The following is a 27,646-nucleotide window of genomic DNA, read 5'->3' as shown; positions in this document are numbered from 1 at the left end:
AAAACTAACTAAAGAAGCTAGCTCGGTGGTATTATCCGTAATCGTGGACAGAGCCTCACCAATTTCTTTCTCCCCGAATACCGGGATACAAATAGGAAGTTCTAAAAACTCCTTAAGTTTAGCAATATCTGCCAAAATCGTGCCTCCAGATTGGACCTTCCTAATTAGGAGCTCACAAGTTAATTCCTCCTTGCGCAAGTACCCGGTTGCAAGGACTTCACGAGGCCAGACATGTTGATAGCAAAATTTTACAATTTTAAAAATTTACAGCAACCGAGAAAATTTTTAGAGGGCGATATAGATTTCTATGTTTAGCCGTCAAAAGCGGCTTTACCTAGAACCATTCAACCACGCTCTGCTACCACTTATTACAGCGTTTTTGTGGTGGACAGAGGTGAAAGAAGGTGCGGGCATGAACAGGTCTAACTACTACAATCAAAAGTTGAATTTAAAAATTTGAAATTAAAGTTACATTTCTTTTCTCTTATTTTTTTCAAATGCAAAATATTAACAAAACAATTCGCTCAGTGACTGAACAAGATTTCAGGTACAAAATCAGAAACATCAACAATATTGCTCCATCCACTCAATCGTCAAGGAGACAGGTCTCCCAAGTTCATTTACAAAGTATACTAACACCTCTACAAAAATACAGAGAGAGCGTCTATGCTCTACAAATATCTAGGAGACTACGCTCCAAAGCTTATAACTTTACTGCTTTATCACGGCAACCTTCAACAACAAGAGCATATTTGCTCACTAAAATTTACACTTTCGAGGCCTCTCGAGGCACAGGCTACATTTTACCATTCAAAAAATAATTCACTGTCTTAAGCCCTCAACAGTCTAACCATTTAACATAAAGAATTTCTACAGGAGTATCGAATACTCATTCTACCGGGCCGTGGTGAGAAGAAAAAACACAGGTTGAAGTTACTGGCCCAACAATCAAAATGTTGCGGAGGCAGACACTTGCACTCCTTGAAATTTGCACACCAGATTGAAGACCTATTTGGGCTTCTGGCCCGAATTTGCAGAGGCTAATCCTATTCTATTGAGGTGACTGGATGTAGAAAATTTAAGTTACAAGGCTACAGATAGAGAATGGTTACAAACACACAGTCACCTCAAATAAGGGGTTGATAGGGATTTGAGAGGGTGTCACACTCTCTATTTCCGAATTTCGGCTAAGTTTCTAGGCTAGTTTTGAGATTTACATTTGACGATGAAGTTTACATTACTGAAGATTGGAAATTAAAGGTTACATGATTAAAGACAAGAAACCTTCCCCTCGTGCTAGCTTTCAGAGGCTATCACCTAGTTGTTAAATGGCTGCCATTACCTTACTGCGCTGGACTGCTCGATGAAGGGCGAGACGCCCTCGCCTCCACTATTAGCACACACTCAGTAAACTGGACGATCAAGAAGACGAACTAGCTCGAAAATTTGCCACTTTTTATACCCGAGAGGAAGGTTCGAGAGAGATCTGGACTAAGGCCCGACACACTCTCAATTTTATTGGATAATTAAACACGTAGAAGGAAACGCTGATTGGTGGTAAAATACACTTACAAAATTTGTTATTGGTTAATTTTGAAGTTGGCGAAAAGGGATCGAAATGTTGACAACTGATGCACAAAAAACAAATACAAATCAACTCAGTTTAGGAAATCTTAAAATAACAAATTACTTTAGAATTTTAATTCTTCCTCTTCACACTAGAGGGCATAACATACATTATTTTGATATAGACATCTGTGAGGAAAAGTCCAAACTTCTTGCCCTAGTAGTTACAAGTTTATATTGAAAATAGCGTTTTTCAAGGCGCTTCATTTGAATGAACGGGGCGGGTGTACCCCCGCGGTACACTTATTATTATTATTATTATTATTATTATTATTATTATTATTATTATTATTATTATTATTATTATTATTATTATTATTATTATTAATACTTTCTTTCGTTGATTTTATTCATACTAAGCTTAATGGAGTTGAAGAAGGAATAAATCGGTCAAAACGTACTTGTAACGCGCTATTTTTGTGTTGTACATGATGGTGATTTTGGAGATTATTATTATTTTGATGGGAAGAACAGTTACATAATGTAAATATATGCAATATGGTAACAATTACAGGATTGTGGAAGCGTTTAGGAAATTCACAGAGACTGCTATGTGTAAACGCAATACGTCGTAAAATTTTTGTGTGAGGGCCCCAAAGCTGTAAATGTGATTTTCCGATTAGACGCAGGTGTGAGTTTAATATCCTTTATGCTGATTGCGAAGGAAACGACTTAGCGGGGACTCCTCAAGGCAATGTTGATAACTGCTCAGAACAGCATATATACCGAGCTGAATGTTAGGTGTAGCATACCATCACCACGATGGGAGGTAAGTTCTACCTACAGTTTGAGCATTTCTTCAGTGGTATAGACTTTTACGTCCATTCTGTGGGAAGAAATTTAATTACTTAAGTGTTTCGAAACCTGGTTTTTCTTTGATTTATCCGAATTTCATATTGTCTATGTGGTGAAAAGTTTCGCTTTTTAATGCTCCGACGCCTAATTTAAATGCAATTTTGTATGATGCATTCAAATGAACGAAGATCAAAGCCTATATAAAAATTTTCATATGCGCTATGTAAGAGGAAATGTAGAATCTTCATGTTTTGAAACCAGATTTTTTTTAATTGATTCAAATTAAAGAAAATCGAAGTCAATAGAAAACAACTATAATAAACTGTAAGTGGGAGGGAATTGTAGAAGTATAATGTTTCGGTGACTAATTATTTGGATTTGTCCAAATACACGAAGGTCAGAGTTTAAAAATTAACAATTTTCACACGTTTTGTGTAAGAAGAAATTTTACCAATTCATTGGTTACGAAATCTAATTTCCTTTGACTTTTTCAATTGAGCGAAGACCGAAGTCTATAAACAACAAGTAACACATTATCCATTATGTGGGAAGAAATGTTAGCATTTCTTCCAACGTGCCTTATGACACACCGATGCAGATAGCTCTTATGGCGACGATGGGATTGGAAAAGGCTACGAGTGGGAAGGAAGTGACCGTGGCCTTAAGTAAGGTACAGTCTCAGCATTTGCCTGGTGTGAAAATGGAAAACCATCTTCAGGGCTGCCTACAGTGGGGTTCGAGCCCACTATCTCCCGAATGCAAGATGATAGCTACGTCAGCCAAACCGCAAAGCAACTTGCTTGATTTTAGAATTATTAATATTTCGAAGAGTTTGTTTCATTCATTCATTCATTCATTCATTCATTCAAATAAAACGAGGTAAAGCTCAACTTTAATATCCATATATGCGGTGGAGATGTTGGTATTTTAATGTTCAAAAGCCTAGTTTTGTTTAATTCATTCAAATAAAAGGAAGTCATGGTCCATATTACTGTATGTGAGAGGAAAGGTTAACCTTTCAAACCTTCATTTTGCTTCATTCAAATGGAGATGAAAGTCTATATAACAAGTACTTTCACGTACTTAAATGTAGATTAGGGGAAGGGGTAATGGCAGAATTTTGATGTTTTGAAGCGTGTTTTGTTTCATTCGGATGAACAAAGATCAAAGTTTATATAACAACACGTAGAATGTACTTCCTCTATTCTCTACCTTCGAGTAACTTCCTTCAAATGTATGTAAGAAGGACTAATTTTCTTTTCCTTTAAAGAAAATATCACGAAAGTTAAGGGGGTATTAAAACAGCAAGATTGGAAAGGTTAGTGGGAGAAAAGGCGATGCTAGGAAAGTATTTTACATAGTTGCTATATTTTTAAATATAAGCGAGTACGTGAATGTAGAGATTTAATGTATGGAAGCCTCGTTTTGTTTAATTCATTCAAGAGAACGGAGATAGATTTATATTTAACAACGAGGAGAAATAATTCCCAAAAATCTCTGGGTCCCATTCGATGGTTGTTGGAAGTGTAGTGGTATACACTAAAGGCATAAGGCATGCAGGAAACCAGGATAAGTGCACACTATGTAAAAATCTATATGAGTGTGGATCAATTACTAAAGGAATGTACAATGGTGAAGGTGCTTATGTGAAAAAGTATTGGATATTGGAACAATATGTAGGTTAAGAAACTAAAATGGTATGGAAGGCATATGAGAAAGAAGACATAATAATTTGTGTGAGAAGGTAATAGAAGGGAGAGGGTCGAGAGGAGAAAATGGTTAAGGCCTGTTATATTTCTACCGTATATATGTGAGGATTCTTCTAGGTAACATCAACGTGAGTTGCGGTCTGATTAAGGACCAAGAATAAATTATTTATAATTCTAAATCCAATTCTTGAAGGTGGTATTACTTTTACAACTGAGAAAGTGAGTGTATAGGCTGTCCGACAACCGGGTCGGAACAATGACTAAGATAAGCAAAGAGAGATCATAACAATGACTGTTATATTCTGTTTTTCAAACCGGGCGAGTTGGCCGTGAGGCTAGAGGCGCGCGGCTATGAGTTTGCATCCGGAGGATAGTGGGTTCGAATCCCACTGTCGCCAGACCTGAAGATGGTTTACCGTGGTTCCTTACAATTCCTAGGCCTTTCCTATCCCATCGTCGCCATAATACCTATCAGTGTCGGTGTGACGTAACACCACTAACACAAAAATGCAGTTAAAAAATATGGACGTAGGAGGTGTTTTCTTTGTTCTTGGTTTTGCGTCGCTCTGGCACAGAAGGTCTTCCGACGACGATGGGACAGGACAGAGCTTAGACTGTAGGTAAACATGAATGGGTTAGTGGTTTATTCATATAGGGTGGACCACGGCTGGCAAACAGAGAAAGTTTCAAAATAAGTTTTCTAGACCTACTTGCCTGGTGTAAAAATGGGGAAACCACGAACAATCCTTCTTCAGGGCTGCCAACAGTGGGTATAGAACCCACTACCTACCTAATCCAAGCACACAGCAAAGTGATTCAAACTGCGTAGCCAACTCGCTCCCTCCAGTGATGGGAAATAAACAATACAACAAAGATAGTAGCAAGCAGAGAATTTTCGTTTAACCTAGTAAGTTCACAGAAGCGTTAGAAACCATGACAGTCTGTAATGAAGATGTACAGTATATATGAAAGAGGGGTTTCAGAGTGTATTTAAACTAGTCGAATTTATTTCGTAACACCCAGTAGCCTCTTGCGGGCTGATTATCTCAGACGGTAGAGTTGGCATACACGTACAACCCTCTTCTCACAACGAGGTATTCACTGTGCACGTAGATAGGATATGATTTAACATTTAACGATAGTCACTGGATGTTTAAAATGAAAAGAAAGTAGTATTAGTTAGGTAATAACTTAGCATTGGTAAATAAAATTGGCTAAAGTTATATAATAAATGGGACAGCGATTAACATTATACGCCAAGGTAGTAATATAGTGTCACATATCTGCTTTTGTTCTATCGGTTACCTGCGAAGCCACGAATGGTTGTAAATGATACAGTATTATCACAGTGTATTTACGTGTGTATTCTAGCGAATACCTAGCTGTCAGTAGATGGTACTGTACCCGGATGAGATGGGCTCTAGTTATCATTATTTGATATTATAATATAAATGCAGACATATGGGAATATTAAATTATGTACAGTGTCAGTTTTGTTTGGACGGAAGAGTTTCGACATAGTCAGACGTGGTCGCGACAATTTGTCGCCACAGATTAGCCGGTCATAATGGGGAGAATATTTCTTGGTCAGAAGCTAAGAGGATTAAAAGCGAGCGCTCACAATAACAGAAATAATTAATACAAGGAAGTGAAGGAGCATTTATTTCTGAACAAGGCGAGGCCAGGTGCATCACCGATACGGAGAATATGACGAACTAGGGTTTCCAACGCCTCGAAGCATTTTGTCGTCAGGTTGCAAGGAAGAGATATTTAAATTAACCGCTGCGATGGTAGCCAATGACAAAATTTAACAGAGACTCGCAGATGCGCCAACATAAGAGAAACCAAGGCGAACTCTAGTTAGCTTCTCCGATAAAAGTAATTAAATTATTCCAACCACAAAATTGAACAGAGGGGATTTTTGTGATATCATTAATTGTAATTGTAATAAATTAAAGTAAAGAATTCTTGGATATGACCCACGCTAGCTCGCCATTGGTCAAGATGATCACGCCATCAGGGACGCCGACTTAGCGCGCGAAAAGTGGAGGACAGAAATCAAGTGATATCTCCGTGATCGCCGAACGATATGAGTTCAGAATACGACACGTGAATGTGTGTCGCCAGTTTATTAAGTGGGATAAATTAAGAGATCCAAATCGACTTGCAAGTGCCGATTTAGGATAACCAACCCCTCCCTCTGGTATGACCACGTATGACCCACGCGCGAAACCAGGTCGACCATATATACTAGGGAGTTGAGCTTCACATCAACCAGTCGTTTGAAATAATTTAATACGCTGACACGGTGACTCTGTAACTCAGTACCAGAAAACGCATTATAGATTCTGTTAGAGTTGAAAATACGTTAGTAGTCATGAAGGTGAAGACGAACGGTGAGAATTATTCAGAATATCGAGTGTGAATTATCAGTATCACTGCATGTGAAATTAATACATATCTCACATTTCATGTGTTGGAATTTAAAGGATCGACAGGAACACCGATAATACTTTTCGATGGCAGTGTTCAGAGCCTGAAACAAGTATTTCATGATAGACGGTGTAACAATTATTATAGCAGGGAACTGTAGGAGCGAGGCGATCACAAGACGGCCTCGTATACATCAGGAAGTGCCGGATAAAGAACGCGATACGAGCCGGTTGGAATGAAACGACACTTCGTCGTATGGTGTCACAACTCGTGGTTCGGGCTCAAGGAAGAATATATTGTGCAAATGTAATGGGTCTAGAGGTACCTATAAATGTTTTTATTCTTGTATAAATTATTGTAAATTCTCTAGTAAGGTATTAATCATGGGTAGTCGCCCAGAAGTTTGTTGTGTTAAATTTATAAAGTGCGATATGGTGGACGAGTAATTCCCATGGGGCCATGAGTCTTCTCATCCGCTACGAGACAATGGAATTCTACATAGGAATGAGTACACAAATTTAATATTTGGGGATGTTATCGCGACAAAACGGGATTCAGTGTAGATTAATCATGGTTACTTAACATGATTCGCCTCTCGAATCCATGATTTTTGAGATAGACGGAAGAACTAATTTATATTAACGAAAATAATGGGTTAGATTAATTAATTGAGTATTTGTTTGTTGTGTATAATGTAAATATGGGATTTTTCTTTCAATTAATGTATGCTGTTTGTGAATACTATGATTTAAATTCATTTCAAGTGAGATTTCTTTTTGTGCTAACCCATTTATTTGACTTTCAATCACTGCAGTGATTATTTGTAATTTAGTTATAAATATTTGTTATCAGACAGCCAGATTATGAAAGTGCCAGAGTGAAAACTTTGTGTTGCGTACGGAAGGTCATAATAATAATAATAATAATAATAATAATAATAATAATAATAATAATAATAATAATAATAATAATAATAATAATAATACTGCTTTATCTGCTTTGTTGTTCAAAAGTTCTATAATAATAGAAATACTGCTTGGTGTATTTGCGAGTGAGAGATAATAATAATGTTTGTGAGTTGGCAAAGGAAACTAATAATAGTAATAATAAGATTTTGTGCGTTTGCAAGTTAAAGTATAATAATAATGATAATGCTTTGTGAGTTTGCTAGCGGAAATAATAATCAATGTGGAGGTAACATGTAGCGTTAAAGAATTTAATTCGGGCAGTTTGATTTTAAGTAAATTATTGATTTTACGTTTTTGGACTTTGTCTTAACCTTTAAAATTTGTTTAAAAGCGATAAAGGCACGTGGACAGAATGGTCACGATATGTTGAAGGCCCAGAGTGGTTTGATCCCATATTTAGAGTTTGAAGTCATGAGGGACGAAAATCCGGCATGAAGTAAAATTGAGCCGTACTGTTTGTAATGATGAAATAGATGAATCTCAAGGCCTAAGATGATATAAAATGCCGATTCCGGTGTTATGAGTGGCAGAATCCAAGCACCGAGGATTAATTTATGAATTAAATATTTGAAGAGTTCCAATAAATAAAAAGATGGACTTCAAATGAATTGGAAGGAATAGTTTAGCAATCGCCGGCATTGGAGGTATTTGCCCAGCCGCGATGTGCCATAGGTTGTGAGATGTGTCTTGGGAGGACATGTGTCCCCATAAAATTAACGGCAGTACGAAACTGCAGGCGCGGTCCCGAATACTGTGTTGTCCCGACCGGTATAAAGCAGATCTTGGTGGTTCATAACGGGATTTAATATATGTGACTGAATTGTAAAGAGTGGAAATTAAAATATCAAACTTTCCATTTTTAATAATAATAATAATAATAATAATAATAATAATAATAATAATAATAATAATAATCCAAGTGAATCATGTCTTAAATCAATTGCTTAGTGCCAAAGTAGACCGAAATTGTAAAAGCTTTTGCGTTAACCATAAATATCGCTAACGGTAGTTAACACGTGAAATCAAGTTACCATAATAATAATAATAATAATAATAATAATAATAATAATAATAATAATAATAATAATAATAATAATAATAATAATAATAATATGAAGAGGAATAATAGGAAGAATTTATTAAATTAATTTGAGAATAATTATGGTGAGATCAATGTAAAATATTAAATCCATGATGAATAAGTGATGCGATAATGATACTCTCCACAGATAAAAATAAATAATAATAATAATAATAATATTTTATTAGGAAACTGATCATTAATTTGTGCGGATAAATTACGAGGAAGAACAACCCTTCGTTTGAAACGTCGGCAAGGGTTGGCATATAACCACCCCGGATGACAAATGATAATAATCAAATATAGGATTATACTTGAAATTAATGATAATAGTAAAACAATTGATGGTAATCACAGAATATGATACTGATCAGATATAGGATGATAATGATAATTATTTAATAATCATAGGAAGATATGATCAGGACAGTCGTCATGTGTCGAACTGGCGGAACCAGATGTTGGGTTTCCACGTGGGAGATTGTTAGCAGTAGATGCGAAATAACCCACGGACGGCACATGTCTTCATTGTCAGAGCATAGTAATGAACCTTTCCGTACGTCTTGTCGTATTGACAAAAGTAAATATTGAGATAAGCTTTGAGTTAATGAGCTATACCTGGCCTTGTTTGTGAATCTGGAAATATAGGCTAGAGTTTGTCCGTACTATAAATTCCCGTTTTAAATACGATAACATTTCCACGGTGGGGGTCCGGCTCACCAGAATGTACATATCGGAAGTGAATCTTGTCCATCGGAACGGGGAAATGACAGTAAATAGTTACTCTCATGCCTTTGTCTCCGAAAGAAGATCTCCAGCGGTGAAACGTCCACCCATACGGATGTGGATTCGATCCCCAATAACCAATGGGGCGAATTCACCAAATATTTTGCACTACCAGAGTAGTGATGTGAATCCAAGTATTATGTCATTTCTTTTTCAGGATTGAATTTTCCCAATGTAATAATTGTCATCATGTGCAGTTTGCAAAATAAGTCAATAAATTGCTCCTCATTGCAATTTCAATAGGAAACAGTTTCCATATCTTTTTATTGTAGTTAGTACAGTATGCCCATGAAATTTAAGTTGTCACTTCCCAGTCGTATTGTGGAGTCCATAATTTGTATCCATGAACGAGCCGTCCCCCGTTACCTTAATTTGCATGCCCCGTTCATCCCTGTGTTCATTTGGTGCGCCGATAAATATTTTGATTGGTTTTTTTCTTGATTAATTTTTTTTATCTTTTACGAACTGATCACCTCTGAGATTAAGGCTAGTCTGGGACTCAGAAGGTGAGCGGGTGCAGTACGTCAACAGGCTTAAGATTCCTACGCAGCGTGTGTCTTGGCTGCCGGGTTAGTGGTTCATTCGAATAAGGTGGGCCGCGGCTGGCAAACATGGAGCGTTTCAAAACATTACATTCTCTAGACCTACGTGCCTGGTTTTGAAAATAATGATTATTTTCTGGCTCTCTCTTTTTTTTTGTATAACTTATGTCGTACCGGCTCAGACAGGCAGCCTATTATGGTGACGATAGCGTAAGGCAAGGAAGGAAACGACATGCCGTTAATTAAAGCATTCGCTTGGTGCGAAAATAAGAAACAACGGGAGACCATCTTCAGAGCTGCTGAAAATGAGGTTTGAGTCCGGAATACAAGCATGCCACTACGTTGTCCGCACCCTACTCTCACGGTACTTTGAATCTGCAACAACCATGACTCTAATGTTAGATGTAGAAAAACTTTCATACAAAAATAATCTAGTCGGTAGATATTGATACTCTACAAAAGTACTTCTCCGGCCGCGTGCAGTAGGGGAGGCCCCGGGTTCGATTCCCGGCCAGGTCAGGGAGTTTTACTTTTATCTAAGGGCTGGTTCGTGGTCCACTTAACCTACGTGATTACAATTGAGGAGCGATCTGACAGTGGGATAGCGTCCCCGGTCTAGAAAAGCCAAAAATAACGATCGGGTGGATTCATCGTGCTGACCACACGACACCTCGTAATCTGCAGGCCTATGGTATGAGCACCTATCACTTGGTAGGCCAATTCCCTTCGGTGTTGTTTGCATCACGGGGTTTGGTTTGGAAAAGTACTTCAACTTGGTAACTTTCCCTGAAGTGAAATCAGTGGTTTACTGATTACTGTAACTTACTTGAGATGAACAGCTGACTCACTCTATACATCGTTAGGTAAATAAACAAACTCCGTTCTTTAATCCCGCAGGACTACCAGGATGGAAGATACTGCTTCCATTGACGATGGTGATAACTGTGGTGGTCACAAGTGAACTCGAGAACCAGAAGTGGGGTGACCCCAAGGACTGTTCCATCTATTACGTGGTCCAGAAACGTACATGTGAAAGCGGCCTTCGGTTCAACTGCACTACTCAGAAATGTGATAAACAAGCCAAAGTTGACTGTACTTGTAATGGTAAGTATTGTATTTACAATCCTTGGCATCACCCTGTTTTTTATTATCTCTATACTTATTACGCTGATTGTAGAGTAACTTATAAACACTTCGACCTTACATCGATTACGTAATTCCTCTCCTCCTCCTCCTTATGTCAATTTTTAAAAATCTTGAGGTCGGTACTTCGTGTGGATTTGGGCAAGTTTTTCGACCGAATGCAACTCTATATTGCGGGGGGGGGGGGGGGTTTGCACTGTTGTTGGTGTTGTTGTATGTTTTTTGTTCCTTTTTGTCTTCTATTTGTTATACGACGCATCGACACACCCTTGCGGCAGTGATGCGATAGACAGGTCTTGGACTGGGAGGGAAATGACCGTGGTCGTAATTAAGTTACAGTACCAGTACCATCGTCAGGGCTGCCGACAGTGGGATTCGAACCCACTATCTCCCGGATGCGAGCTCACAGCTGCGCGCCCCTAACCTCACGGCCAACCTAAAATCTTAAAGTCTTTGCCAAATGACGGAACACCAACATGACAGAAAGATTAAAGCAATAAAGTAGTTTATTTATATATGTATCTCCGTAAGTATAAATTAAAAGAAAAATTAATAATGGTTAATATTAATTTATTATAGGTTAAAAATATTTTTTAAAGCAAGCATGCATTTATTTAATACTTATGAATAAACTACGTTTTTAGTTCCACTTCCTGGTGGAATTAAAGTGAAGTGATAACTGGCCGTAAGAGAAACAAATTATCTCTGAAATCCACCCCAATATATTTATATGTGTAACCTTGTGACTTCTTAATCGTAATTGCATAATGAAACTGTAGTTGTTTGAACGAAAAAGGCAAATCTGTGGGAATCGTGGGAATGCGAGGTACATGAGGTAATTGTTCAGCTGCTAGGCCGATGAGAATAGTATCTTCGATGACTTTTTCCTTAGCTCTTTGACCTGTAATCTAGTCCCATTGCACAAATTTGAAGGTTTGAGATTTCGCAGTATAATAATTAGAAGCCCAAATTTCATTTTTAGGCAGTGTGGTAGAAGTCCACTGGGATTATGGAATTCAGAAATCCCAGTGGATAGTGAACTGTGTTTTCTACACACATTACAGAATCTATTGAGGAATATACTGTATATTTTATAGACTCCAGGTATGTTTTTCAAGATTTCATTTTTAATGTGGTCCACAGAAGAATTTCTTGCCGATACAATGGCTCTTTCCGACATCCAAGTATAATCCTTTTCAATTAACCTTTCTATTTCAGGATATATTTTAAATATTTGAACTCATTCAGGGTTGTTACAATGTTTCCTAACTTACTACCTGCATAAATTACTTCATTCTCTTTAGACATTTTCCCATCACCTAACTGTAACAACTAACTCGAAAAACATGTGTCTCCTTCGCCCAAATGAGCTCTCATATTTGTTCGTAAGTAATGATCTAAATTTCAAATGAAGTCAAATCAAAATCTCTTTATTTGCAAATGAGGTGTCTACCTCGGTGGCAAATGGTACACTAAAATACATTATTGTCAAGCACTAAATATTAAATTAACAAGAGAATAAAATTTTCCTATAATACAATATTATATAATTTACGCTAACAATTTTTTCTATTAAACATACAGCTCATCCTTAATAAATTTACATTGTTAACAAAATTCTACTTATAATATCTCCTGTACTACTTACAAATATAGTCAACTGATATACAGTATGTGGAATTACTTCAAATGATACTGTACAACTGGTATAAGATTAAAATTTTACATTGCATTTATTTACTTTTTCTTTTCTTTACCCATTCTGGAACCTAAGTAGCATAACGACCTGCTGCGTCTTAACCAGAGCCCCTTTTACCACCACTTTTCAGAGTTCCTGAAATTCCTGAAATTTAACACCCAAATGGAGAGGATGTCTTGATTATGTCCGTTCCTTTGGGGATTACAGGGAGAGTCTCTCGAAAGTCCCCAGCAAAGTCGACACAACTGATTGTTTTCTCCGAATTTCAGAGGTCTTTTAAAGTCCTGTCTACAGCTTCAATATGCGATTTATGGTACTTCGTACGCTCATCCCATGTTATTAAAGAAAGTTCTTCAATAACTTCACCTAAGGGCCCACTTTTGCCAATTGCGCATAGCTTTTATTTGTTCTTTCCTGGTGGTTTACCGTCGCACTAACACATCGAAGTTTTCAGGGACGTAAGGATGCGAAATAGTTAGGAATGGGAAGATATCGGCCGTGGCCGTAATTAAGGTACAGCCCCAGCATTTGCCTTGTTTGAAGATGGGAAACCACGAAAATTACGGCTGCTGACTATTGAATTCGAACCCACCATCTCCCGAATATAAACTCACAGCTACCGACCCTAACGGCATGGCTAACTCGCTCGGCTGGGCATCGCTTCTTGTTGAAGTCGAACATTAAAGGGGCGTTTAAATGCAGACCACGCGGTTTTACAAGTACTGAGGAGTGTAGCTGCTATTCCGGATGAAGCCACTGCTAGTTTTCCTGTCGATCTAACTTTAGCCAGGAATAATTTGCTTAGGAATGCTTTGCCTCATCCAGCCGGTGTGTAGATGAAGAAAATTTTGCCATCATTACCTCCCACGCTATTTATATGACGTTATTAGCACATGGTTGATCCGCTCCTAATTGTGGTAGGTTATTTGAGACCAAGTCATTCAGCTGATCTCATTTCCAACTTTTAAAAGTCAATTGACTGGTTCTCTCGGCTCGGTGAGGGGAGACTAAAAGCTGCCAAAACGTTTTCACTTAGCTCAATTTATTTTCAATTTCTATGAGGCCTTCATTCGTGATAACGACTGACATTGTGAGAAATGTAAGGTCATAGCATTGGTTTGCTGGCGTACTCAGTGTACAATGTCCTCACAAAAGTGTTCTCGAAAAGCGTGCCATAGTAAATCTAAGAGTGTCAGACGGTTGATAAAACTGCAAATTGATCACGAATAATTCTCTAACTTTAAGAAATGATTGGGGAATCTCCCAATTTTTATAAATTTCAAGGAGACTAAGTTCTTTGCAAGCTGCTCGATATATAGCCATCACTTGACCATTGACAGTGCGTATGCCTTTGAAAGAACTTGAACTACGATGTATTGTAGTTATGCCTTTGCTGGCGAGATGTAGTACTTACAGTGCCCTTGTCTTCTGGTATCGGCTAGAATAAATTTGTTACTTCCATCGACTTGTCCCAGTCTTATCCTTGCCTTTGGCAATATGAAAGTGACTGAGGTATGAGCAATGCAAGTAGTACCATTCCTTATGCAGTCAGTCCCTGTTATGAATGGTGCGAAAATATCGCTCATAGGTTTAGTTGATGTATGCAATTCACTGGACTTAGCAGACTGATATGTAATAGCAACTTCTGGCCCGTTGAGGAAAGCAACGGGAAAATACCTCACTCCTCATTTCCCTAGTAGGCCTCTTCTGTGAAATCTAGGCTATCTATGCCAACTGTTGGTAAAGCTGTAGAAGATCAAACCAACTCAACATATAACACACATACCCAGTTCTAAAATGCCGTAAGTGCTGTTGAGTGTGGTGTATTGACTCTTTTCTGGAGATTATCTGTCGATAAAATACACCTTCCGTCCGTGTTGTTAGATGGACTGGCAAATGAACAGTTGTTGAACGTCTTTCGTGAATATGAGATTCAAGTATTCTACAAACAGTCTCTCATGTGCTAATAGGTCGGCCATTTAAATTTCTATTTCACTATGTTCATTTTGATCTGAAACCGTTGCTTGATCGTATTCTTTATTTATATGTATACTTGATTCCCTTGACCGAATGAAAATACTCAGCGTTGATATGGAGGTTAAAACTGTCTACAGTAGGGAGATTATGGAACAACCAATCTGTTATCTATAGTGATTTGATTACTTTGGACAGTGACAGTCATTCCGCCATCATAAGATTTTTTACTCTTGTACACTGAATAACTATCTATTCCAGTTTGTGTTTCATCAACCAATTTTCGAGGATACTTTTGAATCAAATGCTATTAATCTTACAGGGGTAAGCTACGTTGTATTCTCCACAGGGGCCGTGAATCATATTTTAAAGCACAATATCCTGCAAGATAGTATCATGATCACGGTTTGGTAATTCAGCTAATATTAAAGACTCTATTTCATCGGGTTGTACTTTATTTTGTAACTACAGGAGAATACGTGCATGTGGTAACCCTCTCTTCTGCCACTCAATACTATAGCCTACATGAAATCATGTATATCACCAAATATAGCAAATTTTGTTAACATGTTCATTAGTTCATTTTAAGGTTAAATACTCGTACCACCAGGTCATGTCCAACAAACGTTCCTGACCAAGAAACTGTTCGTTCGTTATTTCTGTACACTCGGGCTTGCATGTAAAGGTAATGAAAAAATCCGGCCAGCCAAAATTTATTACATAGGTCATTGCGTCTTGAGTCTTCTCGTGCGTGTATCTTGTCGAACCAATAAATGTTGAGGGCAATATTACGTACTAACAGATATATCCAGCATCAATATTTTTATATTGGTTTATCGCATCTCTTAAGTGAATATCATTTTCTGTCTTTGTTTTGTCTTTCATTTCATCTACTTATGTTCCTTGCCAATCAAAGACATTTAAAATAAGATAGACCCACACGCGGCGCCAGTGTATATTCCTCAGATTGAAGTGCAGTCAGTTGTATACGGTTTGTACTTGGTTACTGCAAAAAGTAATGAGAAGTCGAGAGCGTGAGTGGATGCCGTGACTCACACACATTACGTGTTGCACACTGAACTGTTCTCGAATTATATGATGCAGCTTCCGTCATTTTGTAGCTTACTTTATTCGTTCAAGCTGAGAATGTCACCCTCCAACCCTCAAACATTTACGCAAAAACACAGAAAAGCATTCTTTTCTCAAAAACGAAAACGTTCACATAAAAATATCCTGGCAAATCGAATTTTAATTACTCCTGCTCTGTTCCAATGTATAAGAGGACTAACCAGTTAGCAGAGTATTCACGTTTAAGGGTCCTGTGTGCATATTTTCCTATGACTGGCTTCACATTTTATTTCCCTGCTTGACCCCCTTCAGATACAGTGTGATACGTAGTACGTCCTATATGTTAACCAAAGAGGGTAATCTAATTTCAAGTAAGGTAGCGGGGCCAAATTCCGTCTCCGCACCTAATTTCGTCCCCTTAGAGATTTCCAGTTTGCACGGTTGGTATCAAATGTTCAGCCGCGCGCACATACGTAGCCTCATCCCGTTGTCTTCTTGTGAGAGTTGGTTGTGTGCACCACGTTCAGTTTCCGTGTACAAGGAGGATTTGTTTTTCATGTTGAGCTGAGTTAGTGCAGCAATCAAATTAAGAGCCTGGTATTCCTAGAGTGAGCACTGATGTGTGTATGAAATACTGGACTGCACTTCAGTAGTGTGGTGTCGTTCCTGGCATGTAATCGCTACGGTGAGGTGGATGGCGTGAATTACTGTACCGGCTATTATAATAAATCCGGGAATGTTCGTAATTTCATACCACTTCATTTTATTTGTTATTTGTGAATTTTATTATTATTTTCAGATGGGAAAACATAAGCAGTGAGATAAGGAGGCTATGTCAAATGCTATTAAGGCAGTGAGAGACACGTTAATGGATGTCAAACGTGAAAGTAAAGTGTTTAACATCCCTCGAGCAACGCTGAAAAACTATGTTAAAAAGAAGAACGAGAAAACATTTTCTATGAAAGGTCTTCAAGTAATTCATTATAGGAAAATGTTTGGTAAGGCTAGAAACGAAAAATGTATCAAAATTAATTGTATTTTTCATCAATTTGGTGGGGGATGAATTTGCGAACACATATTTGCTAGTTTAGATTTTATAGTGTTTACGTCAAATATTGGCTACCTTACGTTAAAACAGTTCAGTTGTAACTTGGCATTAAGTGAAGAATATATTCAGTAATATAAATATACATACCAATTTCTAGCCTTGTCCATAATATTCCTGAATTTCTACAAATCCAAATCTACTAACGGGACGAAATATTGGCTCCCTCACCTTACTCTTGGTGCATTCCACTATTCAATAGGAATAACAGTTTAGGCAGTGTATTCAATATTCAGGGTCCCAGGCGTATGTTTTCTTCTGACTTGCTTCACATCTTCTTTCGCTGCATGGCTCACTTAAAAGGTAGCGTTATAGTAAGTAGCCTATTTGATAACCGAAGGTATAAACTTGCCAAATTTTAGCTCCATAATTCAACAGGCAACATGAAAAAACACACAAAGGCAAACGTACAAATATTCAGATTTTTTATTTATTTATTTATTTTATTTATTTATTTATTTATTTAATGAACCTCACAGGTTTCCAATCAATACATAGTTCAAATTTGTTATAACCTAAACGACATACAATAAAAAACTGGCCAAATAAAATAAACTGACAACTGACAATAAAAGGCAATCATTCCCCACATGCCCCGCCATATGGCCATGATCAACTCTTATTAGTGACCCATAGACCTTGGCATGCAATGGGCATAAACGGTCAAAAACAGAGTAAATAAACGAAACATAATAATAATAATAATAATTATAATAATAAAAATCTCTACATACATTGACCGACTAAATAATATACCTCCAGCTCCACCTCATCCTCACCCTCGCTCTCACCATGAACACATTTCCAAATACATTTTACCCATATTTTCACCATAAACCACCGATCACTTACATACTAAATGCAGCTTACACAAAATACAATCACCTACCTCCATCACCATACATACCAAGTACAGTTTACTCAAAATACAAACACCTACCTCCATAAACCATCAGCTCCACCTCATTCTCATCCTCTGTCTAACCATAAACACACCTCCAGAACCCATTTCACCAACAATTTCATCATATCCACTATAATCACACCACCACATCCACTATAATCTCTCCTCCAAAACATATTAACTACAACAAACCACCAGCTCCACCTCATTCTCATCCTCTCTCTAACCATAAACACACCTCCAGAACACATTTCACCAACAATTTCATCATACTTCCAAAACACATTAACCATAAACACATACTCAAAATACAAACACCTACCTCCATCACCATACATACCAAATACAGCTTACTCAAAATACAAATACCTACCTCCATAAACCACCAGGTCCACCTCGTTCGTTCTCATCCTCTCTCTAACAGTAAACACACCTTCAGAATCCATTTCACCAACAATTTCATCATATGCACTATAATCACACCGTCATATCCACTATAATCTCTTCTCCAAAACATATTAACTACAACTACTTACTAACAGTATTAGAATGTTTGCTTCTTGTTACAATACTATCATCATTTCTTTTCATTCCCCACAGTTCCCTTAAGCTCTTGTTCCTTCCTAAGCCTGACTTGCTTCCTCTGCTCAAACAGTTCAATTCTCTGCCTAGGTACCTCTGCGTTGCCCTCTTCACTATGCACATCCCTTACTTCACTGCATTCACTTCTATGACTTTCCTCTTCACTTGCTGGGCCCGTAGCTGTATCCCTAAACCTTCCTATTCTCACCACCGATCTTCCGTTTTCACTACTCACGACCACACTTTCACTAACCTTCACTCTCTGTCTTTCTTCATTCAGCTTCCTGCTTTCCTTGGCATTTTCCTTATCCCCTTGTCCGTTTTCTCCAACACTGCTGTGTATAACTTACCTTTCTTCCACTCTCTTCCCCATACTCATCTGCTTATCTTCCTCCTGTGTCATCTCTTCCTCTAGGTCCAGTAATTTGATCACGGTCCAAATCCTTTTCCAGCAACCATTTATCACTACTAGTTCCTGTCCCCTGATAGAAGATCTCAAACCTTGATGTCTGGCCCGAATCATATGCGTCTTAAATTTTGACATTCCTGATCCTTTCACTTCCCATGTCTCTCCTGATCCAAATTTTTTCCCTCTGTAAATTACCCGCATTTCCCATCACTACATCGGCCATCAACGTGGAAAACAGTTGCACGTTAATCGTCCTATTTCCTTTTACTTTCCCTATTCCCGCCACATCGACTACATCTACTTCACTGAAATTAATTTTCATTTTCCCCTGAATTAGGTCCACCACTTTATAAATTGTAAGCAGTTTGTCCTCCCTCTTCTCCTCGGGCACACCATATGTAAATAGGCCTTTCTTCCTCCGATTTTGTGTATTGATTTCTACTTCTGATTTAAGCTTCAGCAATTCCTCTTCTAATCTTCTCCCTTAATGATGCCACTTCTTCGGCGTTGTTTCTCACTTTGGCTGTTGCGTCATTTGCCTTTTCTCGAAACCATTTCTTCGTTTTCTCGAACACCTTCGTTTGCTCTTATATTAAATTTTTAATTTGCTCAAATGGGCACACTTCTTCAACCACCTCTTTTACAACTCTTTTAATTAGCTCCATGTATTCCCAACTCATGCTTCCGTTGGAGTTCGGCCCGTGATTCAATTCAACTCCTCCGATCAATAGCATTACCATAATCACCGCCGCTGTCAGCATCATCTCTCCTTTTATTCCCAATACCAATCTACTCCCTCCTAATTTCACCTCTTCTTTCTTCTTTCTCCCCAGCCATCTTCATATTACTGCCCTGTATTGTTCAACACCAATCATCTTCTTTAGACTCCACACTTCTTTCTTACACTCCCCTCCGGCACTCCCCTCTCTCACTACCGGGAGCGTCTACTCAACACGTCCTCGCTTGTCGAGCGCTTAGGCTGTACTGCATTCAGATTAATTATTGCTATCATTTTTCCTTCAATCACGGGTTTCGTGGGAACCCTTTTCTATTCCGGGACGACACATAGCCTATGTTCACCGCAATGATATTATCCTTCAAATGGTGAAAGATATTTTAAAATCGATTCGATAGTTTCTGAGATTACCTCTTACACACAAACATACAGTTTATCTTAGATATTAGTATAGAAGTATAGATAAGCACGATATCTAATACCATAATCCTGATGGCGTGTGTAAGATACGATATTGCTGCTTTAATCCAGTTATGCACGACTTTAGTGTATTATTATTATTATTATTATTATTATTATTATTATTATTATTATTATTATTATTATTATCATGGTGTGTTGTGTGTAGGTGAAAAGACATATATTAATACGAATACAAACATCCCTTCGTCAAATAAGTTAGCGTAACATTTCGTGTTCCAGGTAAATGGACTAGTCGTGAAAATGGCTACGATGACGATTCTTCTTCAAATGAGTCCTCTCCAGGAAAAAAGGAACACTGTGTTTCTCATACCGGGAGCTCCAGTTCTGAAGTGAAAGTTTCTGAAGGATACAGTAAGTGTGACAAGGGCTCGGGTTCTCCAGAACACGATAATGGCTCAGGTCATAGAGGATACGGTGTGGGTGACGAGGGCTCAGGTTCAGAGGGACACGGAAAATGGAACGGTAATGATGGTTCTAAAAGTTCTGGAGGACACAGTACAGGTGGTTTCCATTGGGACAATAGCTCACAAGAAGACGGCTCACAGGAACATCACTCAGATTCCCAACATGAAGGCAATGATACGCAACATAGAGAGGAGCATGGTTCATCTGAAGGCAACAGTAAAGGACAAGGTAAGATCACTTTGAAATTTAAAATGTGAAACCGATGACTGCAAGACTGTACCAAGTGCCCCGTTACGAGAGTAAATTTCAGTTTAATTTACTCCTATGCCGTGACCAAGATAGGCGCTACTCTTTCCACCAATTCAAAAATAGCTTCATTCTATTTTACTTCATACTAAAGAATGTTTCTCATAATAGCTACCATTCGAAATCTATATAAATAAAGTTGTAGGGGGTCCGCTGTCCGTAATTTCGTTTATTTTGTCAATTTTTTAGATATTTATCCGTTTTAAGACCGCATCAGTGATATTTAGCTTTCGTGTCTTTTTGTCTGTCTAACCGGCTGTTCCACCATCACAGCGGAACGGCTACATAGACGTAGATCAAACTTAATATTTAGAGTGTACTCATCCAGAAGCAGATATAGATATGTACATCATTTAAAAATCGCTGAATAGACTGGGGGTTTATACGGAAACCAGCAAAGAATCTTCCAATTTTCTCTTATACTATTGATTACTTGTAAAATCCGAAGACCATATGTCAAACTTTCCTTCATTTTAAACAACTTATGTTAGGTATATAATTACGCTTCCTCTTCAAATGACAGATAAAATTACTATTTTTTACGTGTTTCGTGCTTTGCACTGAGTGACCGACGACGAACCTACCGGCTTCCATGGCAATGTCTCTGACTGCTTGCCAGCAGAGAAGTAACGTAATGCCATTTTCATCATTATTCCTGTAAACTCGTGGTTGTTCCTTGGGTAGAAGGCGATAGAGACGTCATGCTGCCATTCTGCGGGATATTTGCGGAATACCGTTGGAGATTACAATCGTCTTCGAATAACTCTAAGTGTGGCTGTTAATATTTTAACAGTACTGCGGGCTGTAGCCTATTATCTCACACCGTAAGATGTTTTCTGGGATTTGCTATAATGTTTACTGTATATTTCTTCTACTTTCGTTTTCTTTTTTTAATTTCTTGCCTCTGCCTTGCCTCTTTAGGCTTAAATAATAACATCGTAAGTCATCTTCTTATCTAGAATCCCTGGGCCTGAATTTCTCCTCTGTTACCGCTTTTTAAATCCGTAACTCATATCATCACAATTTAGTGAGGGACATTTCATTTTTGTAATACATCCACTTCGTTTTCAGCTTTAGGTAGAGCTGCGTTTCTCTTATAATCAAAATCCCTCAACTCTATTCTGAATAGAATTAGGAAAAGGAGCCTGCCTTTATAATGAAAACTCCACATCTCCATTGTGAATGGCAGTAGACAAGTGAACCTGCCCTTATAGTAGAAACTCCCGAACTCGATTGTGAAATGCGGTAGGAAACGTTGCCTGTCATTTTCATCAAAATTCCCAGCGCGCACCTTACATGGCAAACAACGTATGGGGTCCTCCGAATGGTGTTTCTCGGATAACGCTAAGAGTCATGCAATTTAATAAAATTTTACACACTGCGTGTACAGAAATTTACGTAGAAATCCGCATACAATGTGGAATGCCGTAGCGAAGAACAGCTACATTTGCTAGCAGTTAATAGATTTTTAAAGTTAATAGATATATACTTGCCAGATATTGTAATAGGAGTCCATGGCTGAGAATTTATATAATGGATACAGAAAATTTCTCACAGAACTGGAGTGGTTATCGTAGATATAGGAGAGTAACGGTAAGGAAGGGAAGTATTCATTCTTGTGAAAGAACAATTTGTAAGCTACAAAAAAGTTAAAGACGACAAACATAAAATTCTAGGTATAAGGCTCATCTCGAAAGATAATAGACAACCTGATATTTTTTGAGTGTACAGACCTAGAAAGGGTGGCGCAGACTCTGTTCGGAATGATTTGATAAGATAATCAGCTATGTGGGAAACGATACGGGGAACAACGTAATATTGTAGCGCGTGATTTCAATTTACAAAATGTCAACTGGGAAGGTAATGCAGACGATAGGGAGCATGACCAACAAATGGCAAATAAGTTAACCTGGGAAGGAGAGCTGAATCAGAAAGTGACGGAAGCAACTAGAGGAAAGAATATTCTGGACGTGGTGCTGGTAAAACCAGACGAGCTCTATAGAGAAACTGAAGTAATGCATGGTATTAGTGATCACGAAGCAGTTTTTTATCGTAGTTAAAAATAAATGTGAAAGGAAGGTCGTAAAATTAGGACTATTAGGAATACTATACAGTGTGTATTCGTGATGATGTTACAAACTTTCAGGGCTTATGGAGGATGGCAAATGGTTCAATTTGAGATAAGGAAGCGTATTCCGGAAACGAAAGAGTCAAAAGATAAGCAAAATTCTACTCATTTAAGTCCGCTTACTGCACAAGTTTCACAAGCTGCTCCTTTTACAACAAGTATTCGAAATGGCGTCCCCCTGTGCTAATGCAGGCATGGCATCGTCGCACAAAGTTCTGTCGTACCCGTTCGGATATCCCCGGTGTCGTTTGAACAGCATCGCAGGCAGCTTTGTGTATGAGATACCTGCCGAGACTGGAGAGGATTCCTTAGCACATGTAGTGTACAGTACAGTTGGAGGAATCAGACCGATTTTTGTCTTAACTTTTGACTGCCAGCCGCAGTGGTGTAGTGGATACGGTGTTGGTCTACTAATCCCAAGTTAACGGGTTCAAACCTGACTGAGGTCGGTGCCTTTTAAGGGTAAAAGTGACAACCCCATGTCGTTGGCTTCAAGCACGTTAAAGAACTACTGCGGAAAGAAATTCCGACACTGCGGCGGCTGTTAAGAACGGAAGGACGTGAAACAACTTGGATAATTAATAACTGTTGACTGGAACGTTTCCAGATTATGGCTCTTTATATCAAAATGATCCATTTTCCATCCCCCATCATCCCCAAAAGTTTGTAAAACCCTTTATGGCTGGCAAGACAGGCATGAGGGAGTTTTTAAAAGGTAATTATCGGTGGGAAACGGTAAATAAAAATGTAAAAAGACTATGGGATGGGTTTAAAGCATTTGTTCAGGTATGTACCCTTAAAGGTGGTAAGGAATGGTAAAACCCCGCTATATTATAGCAGAGAAGTAAAGAGACTAAGAAAGAGGTCCAGTTGGAATAAAATAGAGTTAGAGATGGTTGTGGTAGTAAGGAGAAATTGAAGAAACTTACTAGGAAATTGAATCTAGCGACGAAGTCAGCTAAGGAAAACATGATGTCAAGCATAACTGGCAGTCATACGAATTTTTGTAAAAAATGGAAAGGTATGTATAGATACTTAAAAACAGATACAGGTGCCATAAAGGACGTTCCAACAATCGTTAAAAACAAGGGTATTATGTATGTGAGGATCTACAGAAGGCAGAAGTATCCAGTCAGCAGAATGTAAACGTAGTTGTTTATAAGGGTAATGCCCAGATAGAGGAGTTGACTAACACAAACGAAGTATTGCAATTTACCTACGATAACAAAGACATTTACAATAAGATACAAAAGTTAAAAACTAGAAAAGCAGCTGGAATTGATAACATTTCTGGGGATATACTAAAGAGAGTGGGTTGGGATATAGTACCGTATCTGAAGCACGTATTTGATTAGTGCTTGCATGAAGGAGCCATACCAAGTGAATGGAAGAGGTAATGTAGTAGTCCCTGTGAATAAACGAAAGGGTGATAGACATAAAGCCGAAAATTTCAGGCCAGTCAGTTTGGCATGTGTTGCATGTAAGCATTGGAAATGAATTCTTTCTGATTAGATTAGACATCTTTGCGAAATTAATAACTGATTCTATAGAAGGCAGTTCGTGTTTAGAAAAGGTTATTCCACAGAATCTCAACTTGTAGTATTCCAGCAAGATATAGCAGATTTCTTGGATTCAGGAGGTCAAATGGACTGCATCGCGATTGACCTGTCTAAAGCATTTGATAGGGTGGATCATGGAAGACTACTGGCAAAAATGAGTGTAATTGAATTAGACAAAAGAGCGACTGAATGGGTGGCTATATTTCTAGAAAATAGAACTCAGAGAATTAGAGTAGAGTAGGTGAATCGTTATCTGATCCTGTAATCATTAAGATGGGAATTCCTCAAGGCAATATTATTGGGCCTTTACGATTTCTTATATATATCAATGATATGAGTAAAGAACTGGAATCAGAGAAGTTACAAGATTGTGAGCAACAGAGAAAAGACCTCGACAATGTTGTGAGATGGACAGAAGGCAATGCTATGATGGTAAACGGGGTTAAAAGTCAGGTTGTGAGTTTCACTAATAGGAAAAGTCCTCTAAGTTTTAATTACTGCGTTGATAGGCAAATTTAACGCTCGCAGGGAAGTCATCCACCTTGTACCCCATGTCCTTGAGAAGTTGGATTACATCATTCATTTTTCTTTTCAGCCTTGATATGATTTTGACTTTCAACCTGCTTAAGCTGTGTTGGAATGCTATCATGTTCCAGGTCTTTCTCTAAGATTCTATGTTCACAGAATGGCTCAAGGGAATAAAAAGGATGCAATCCAACCAGACCCGTTCTTGACTCTACAGTGATTCTTTTTGCCTCACTTATTAAGTTTTTTCCCTGATGTCATAAATATCTTAGACAGTTCTTGCCAGTTTATCCAGTGAAAATTTACATTATACACATGAACTGTTCCAGTTTGACCGAACAAAGCATCATATTCCTCAGGAAGCAGATTCTGCACTTTTTTCTTTAACTTTTTCTCTACCAGCCCAAAAGCCCTATCTTACAGGAAATAACCATTCTACTTTGAAGTTGAAGTGATTGGCAATAGTGCAGAACAAGAAAAAGCTACAGTAGTTCTTGTTTTTTGATGAGCAGCTGTCACAGAACACACGAATGATTGAACATTTTTTTTCATAGTAAGGTTTCAGCGCCGTTAAGAAAAAGTCGCAAAGATATGAACTTATTTCATTGAGCCCTCTCCCTCCCTCACATTCTAATCTGCGATAGAAATGGGTAGTATGTGGATATTTATTTTTTTCAGTTTCAAGAGTACATAATACCACATCTGCCTTGCATAATATGCTTCACCAATGTTAGTTTTGGGAAGTGGCTGGTTTTGCATCAAATCAAAATTCACTGTGACTGTGCCACCTGGAATATTAAGATGCTGAAAAATGGCCTTGGCTGCATTCTTATGAACAAGTCGTTGAACAACCAAGCTTTTCTTTTCTTTATTAGTGGATGCTTTCAGTTTCACTTTTAACTGAAGGCATTCACTGCAGACATCCTGTTTCACACTTCCAAATCAAGATTAAACTGGGTAACAGAAATCTGCAATAGAAGATCATAATAAAATGTAAGTGTAAGTTTAATCAACTACATGATGATAAAATGCTTCATACACATTCAGGCAATAAATCTAGGCCTATTTGATTGCAGGAAGTCTAAGTGAAGCAGGCAATTTAATCCTCACAAAAAGAGTAATCAACATCCACATCTTTCCCAGGTTCAGGTCATGAGGAAGATATTTCCGTCCATGGACTCCATCACTGCCATAATGTTTCTCCCTACACTTTAAACTCTGAATATGTGCAGCGATTTCATCTTGCAACTTTCTCATGTCATCAGAAATTCTTGAACCTCCTCTAGTTTCTTTGCCTATATCACCCTTCTCTTTCTTCTCCTTAGCAGCATTCTCAACTTTCCTTCGACCGACATTCAGGAGGCTTAAAAAAGTATCCCTACACACACTGACAACACCACTATTGTTGTATACAAGATCAGGTATACTGGAACACAACATACATTTATTGCTTCAACATGACTTTATACAAGATATACATGAATTTAACTTAAACCTTTCTTGAAGCTGAGTAAATTCGCAAGTAACTAATCTTGATAGTAGACTGAGAGTCTGTAGAAATGTACACTTCATACACATTAACTTTATGTACACTCGAAGCTATCTTGATGAGATAGTCTGTAAAAAGGTAGAGTTCATGGTAGTCGAAAACTATCGGTTTATAAGCGTAACTTGCCATGAAAGTTCCTACTAACATAATGCAGTTATTTGCATTGGCTTGTCATGAAATGACATGAATATTCACAATTAGAGAATCTAATGTAAGTGTCGGAGCCTGAGTGAGGACTGAGGATGTGTAGAATACAGGCATCGGGGCTCTACGTGGCTGCAGGAACGGGAACTGAGGCAGTGACCAGAGGTGAAACCTCATACAACCAAAATTCAGTCCACCTGGCCGAGACACATTTTAAGAGGGATAACCTCCGTGTTCGACGTTCAGTGTAATCTGGTGCTGGACACTGGGGAGTCCTACTAAGTGGCTGCAAGGTGCTCCTTTTATAGTGCAGGCTTACGTCACAAGCAAGCGCACTGGAGTAGTCTCGTAGAGTCTCGCATAATCCAAGCTGCGGCGTGCGCGGTGCTGGCTGGCGCAGAGCTAGGAGCGCGAAGGACACACAACAACTATCACTCCTAGCTTTACATTCAATCGTCATTTTCTTCGAAACACTCGTACATCGTGTCTTTTGATTAGGTCTATGCCTTTCTGGTGATACAACATCAATATATGAAGCAATAGAAACAGAATCTTTATTCTCCCAGAAGGCACCTTAAGACGTTACTATTTCTTGTTCTGTTAAATCACGGGCTCTACAAAACTCACCGACATTGTGGAAACAAGCAATTTTTGGTTTAACACTCGCTTTACTCTCGTATTTTTGCAATTTAGTACGCGTCTTCTTCCATTTATCTGGAGCTAATACCGTCTTCCCTATTTTATTTACTTCTTTAGGAGTATCACACCACTCATCTGTAATATCTGATTCCATACATTTGAAAAACAAATAGCACACAGTAACAAAACCAACTTCGTAAGAAAACTGTCACTTCACGTCATGTAAACGTAGTGCGGCTATTTTGCTGCTGTTCACGTGACCCAGAAATGGCCTCTCATTGGCTGCATGGATACGTTACGTATTCGCATATTCAGGTCACAGGCTTTGCTACTGATTGGCATCAAACG

General features: G+C 38.3%; 1 protein-coding gene across 1 annotated transcript in view; it reads left to right on the top strand.

Annotated features, from left to right (window-relative positions):
* Positions 1–2,362: 2,362 nt before the first annotated feature.
* Positions 2,363–27,646, top strand: part of LOC136857829 (uncharacterized) — a 54,815-nt gene continuing 29,531 nt past the window's right edge. Inside the window, exons 1-3 of the mRNA XM_067136795.2 lie at positions 2,363–2,395; positions 10,838–11,044; positions 20,263–20,676. Of these exons, the coding sequence (XP_066992896.2) occupies positions 2,389–2,395; positions 10,838–11,044; positions 20,263–20,676 (628 nt within the window). The 5' untranslated portion in view covers positions 2,363–2,388. The remainder of the gene's footprint in view (positions 2,396–10,837; positions 11,045–20,262; positions 20,677–27,646) is intronic.

This window comes from Anabrus simplex, chromosome 1, assembly GCF_040414725.1.
Source record: "Anabrus simplex isolate iqAnaSimp1 chromosome 1, ASM4041472v1, whole genome shotgun sequence".
Lineage (NCBI taxonomy): Eukaryota > Metazoa > Arthropoda > Insecta > Orthoptera > Tettigoniidae > Anabrus > Anabrus simplex.
Note: the sequence above shows the minus strand (reverse complement) of the source record. Positions and strands in the feature narration are given on the sequence as shown.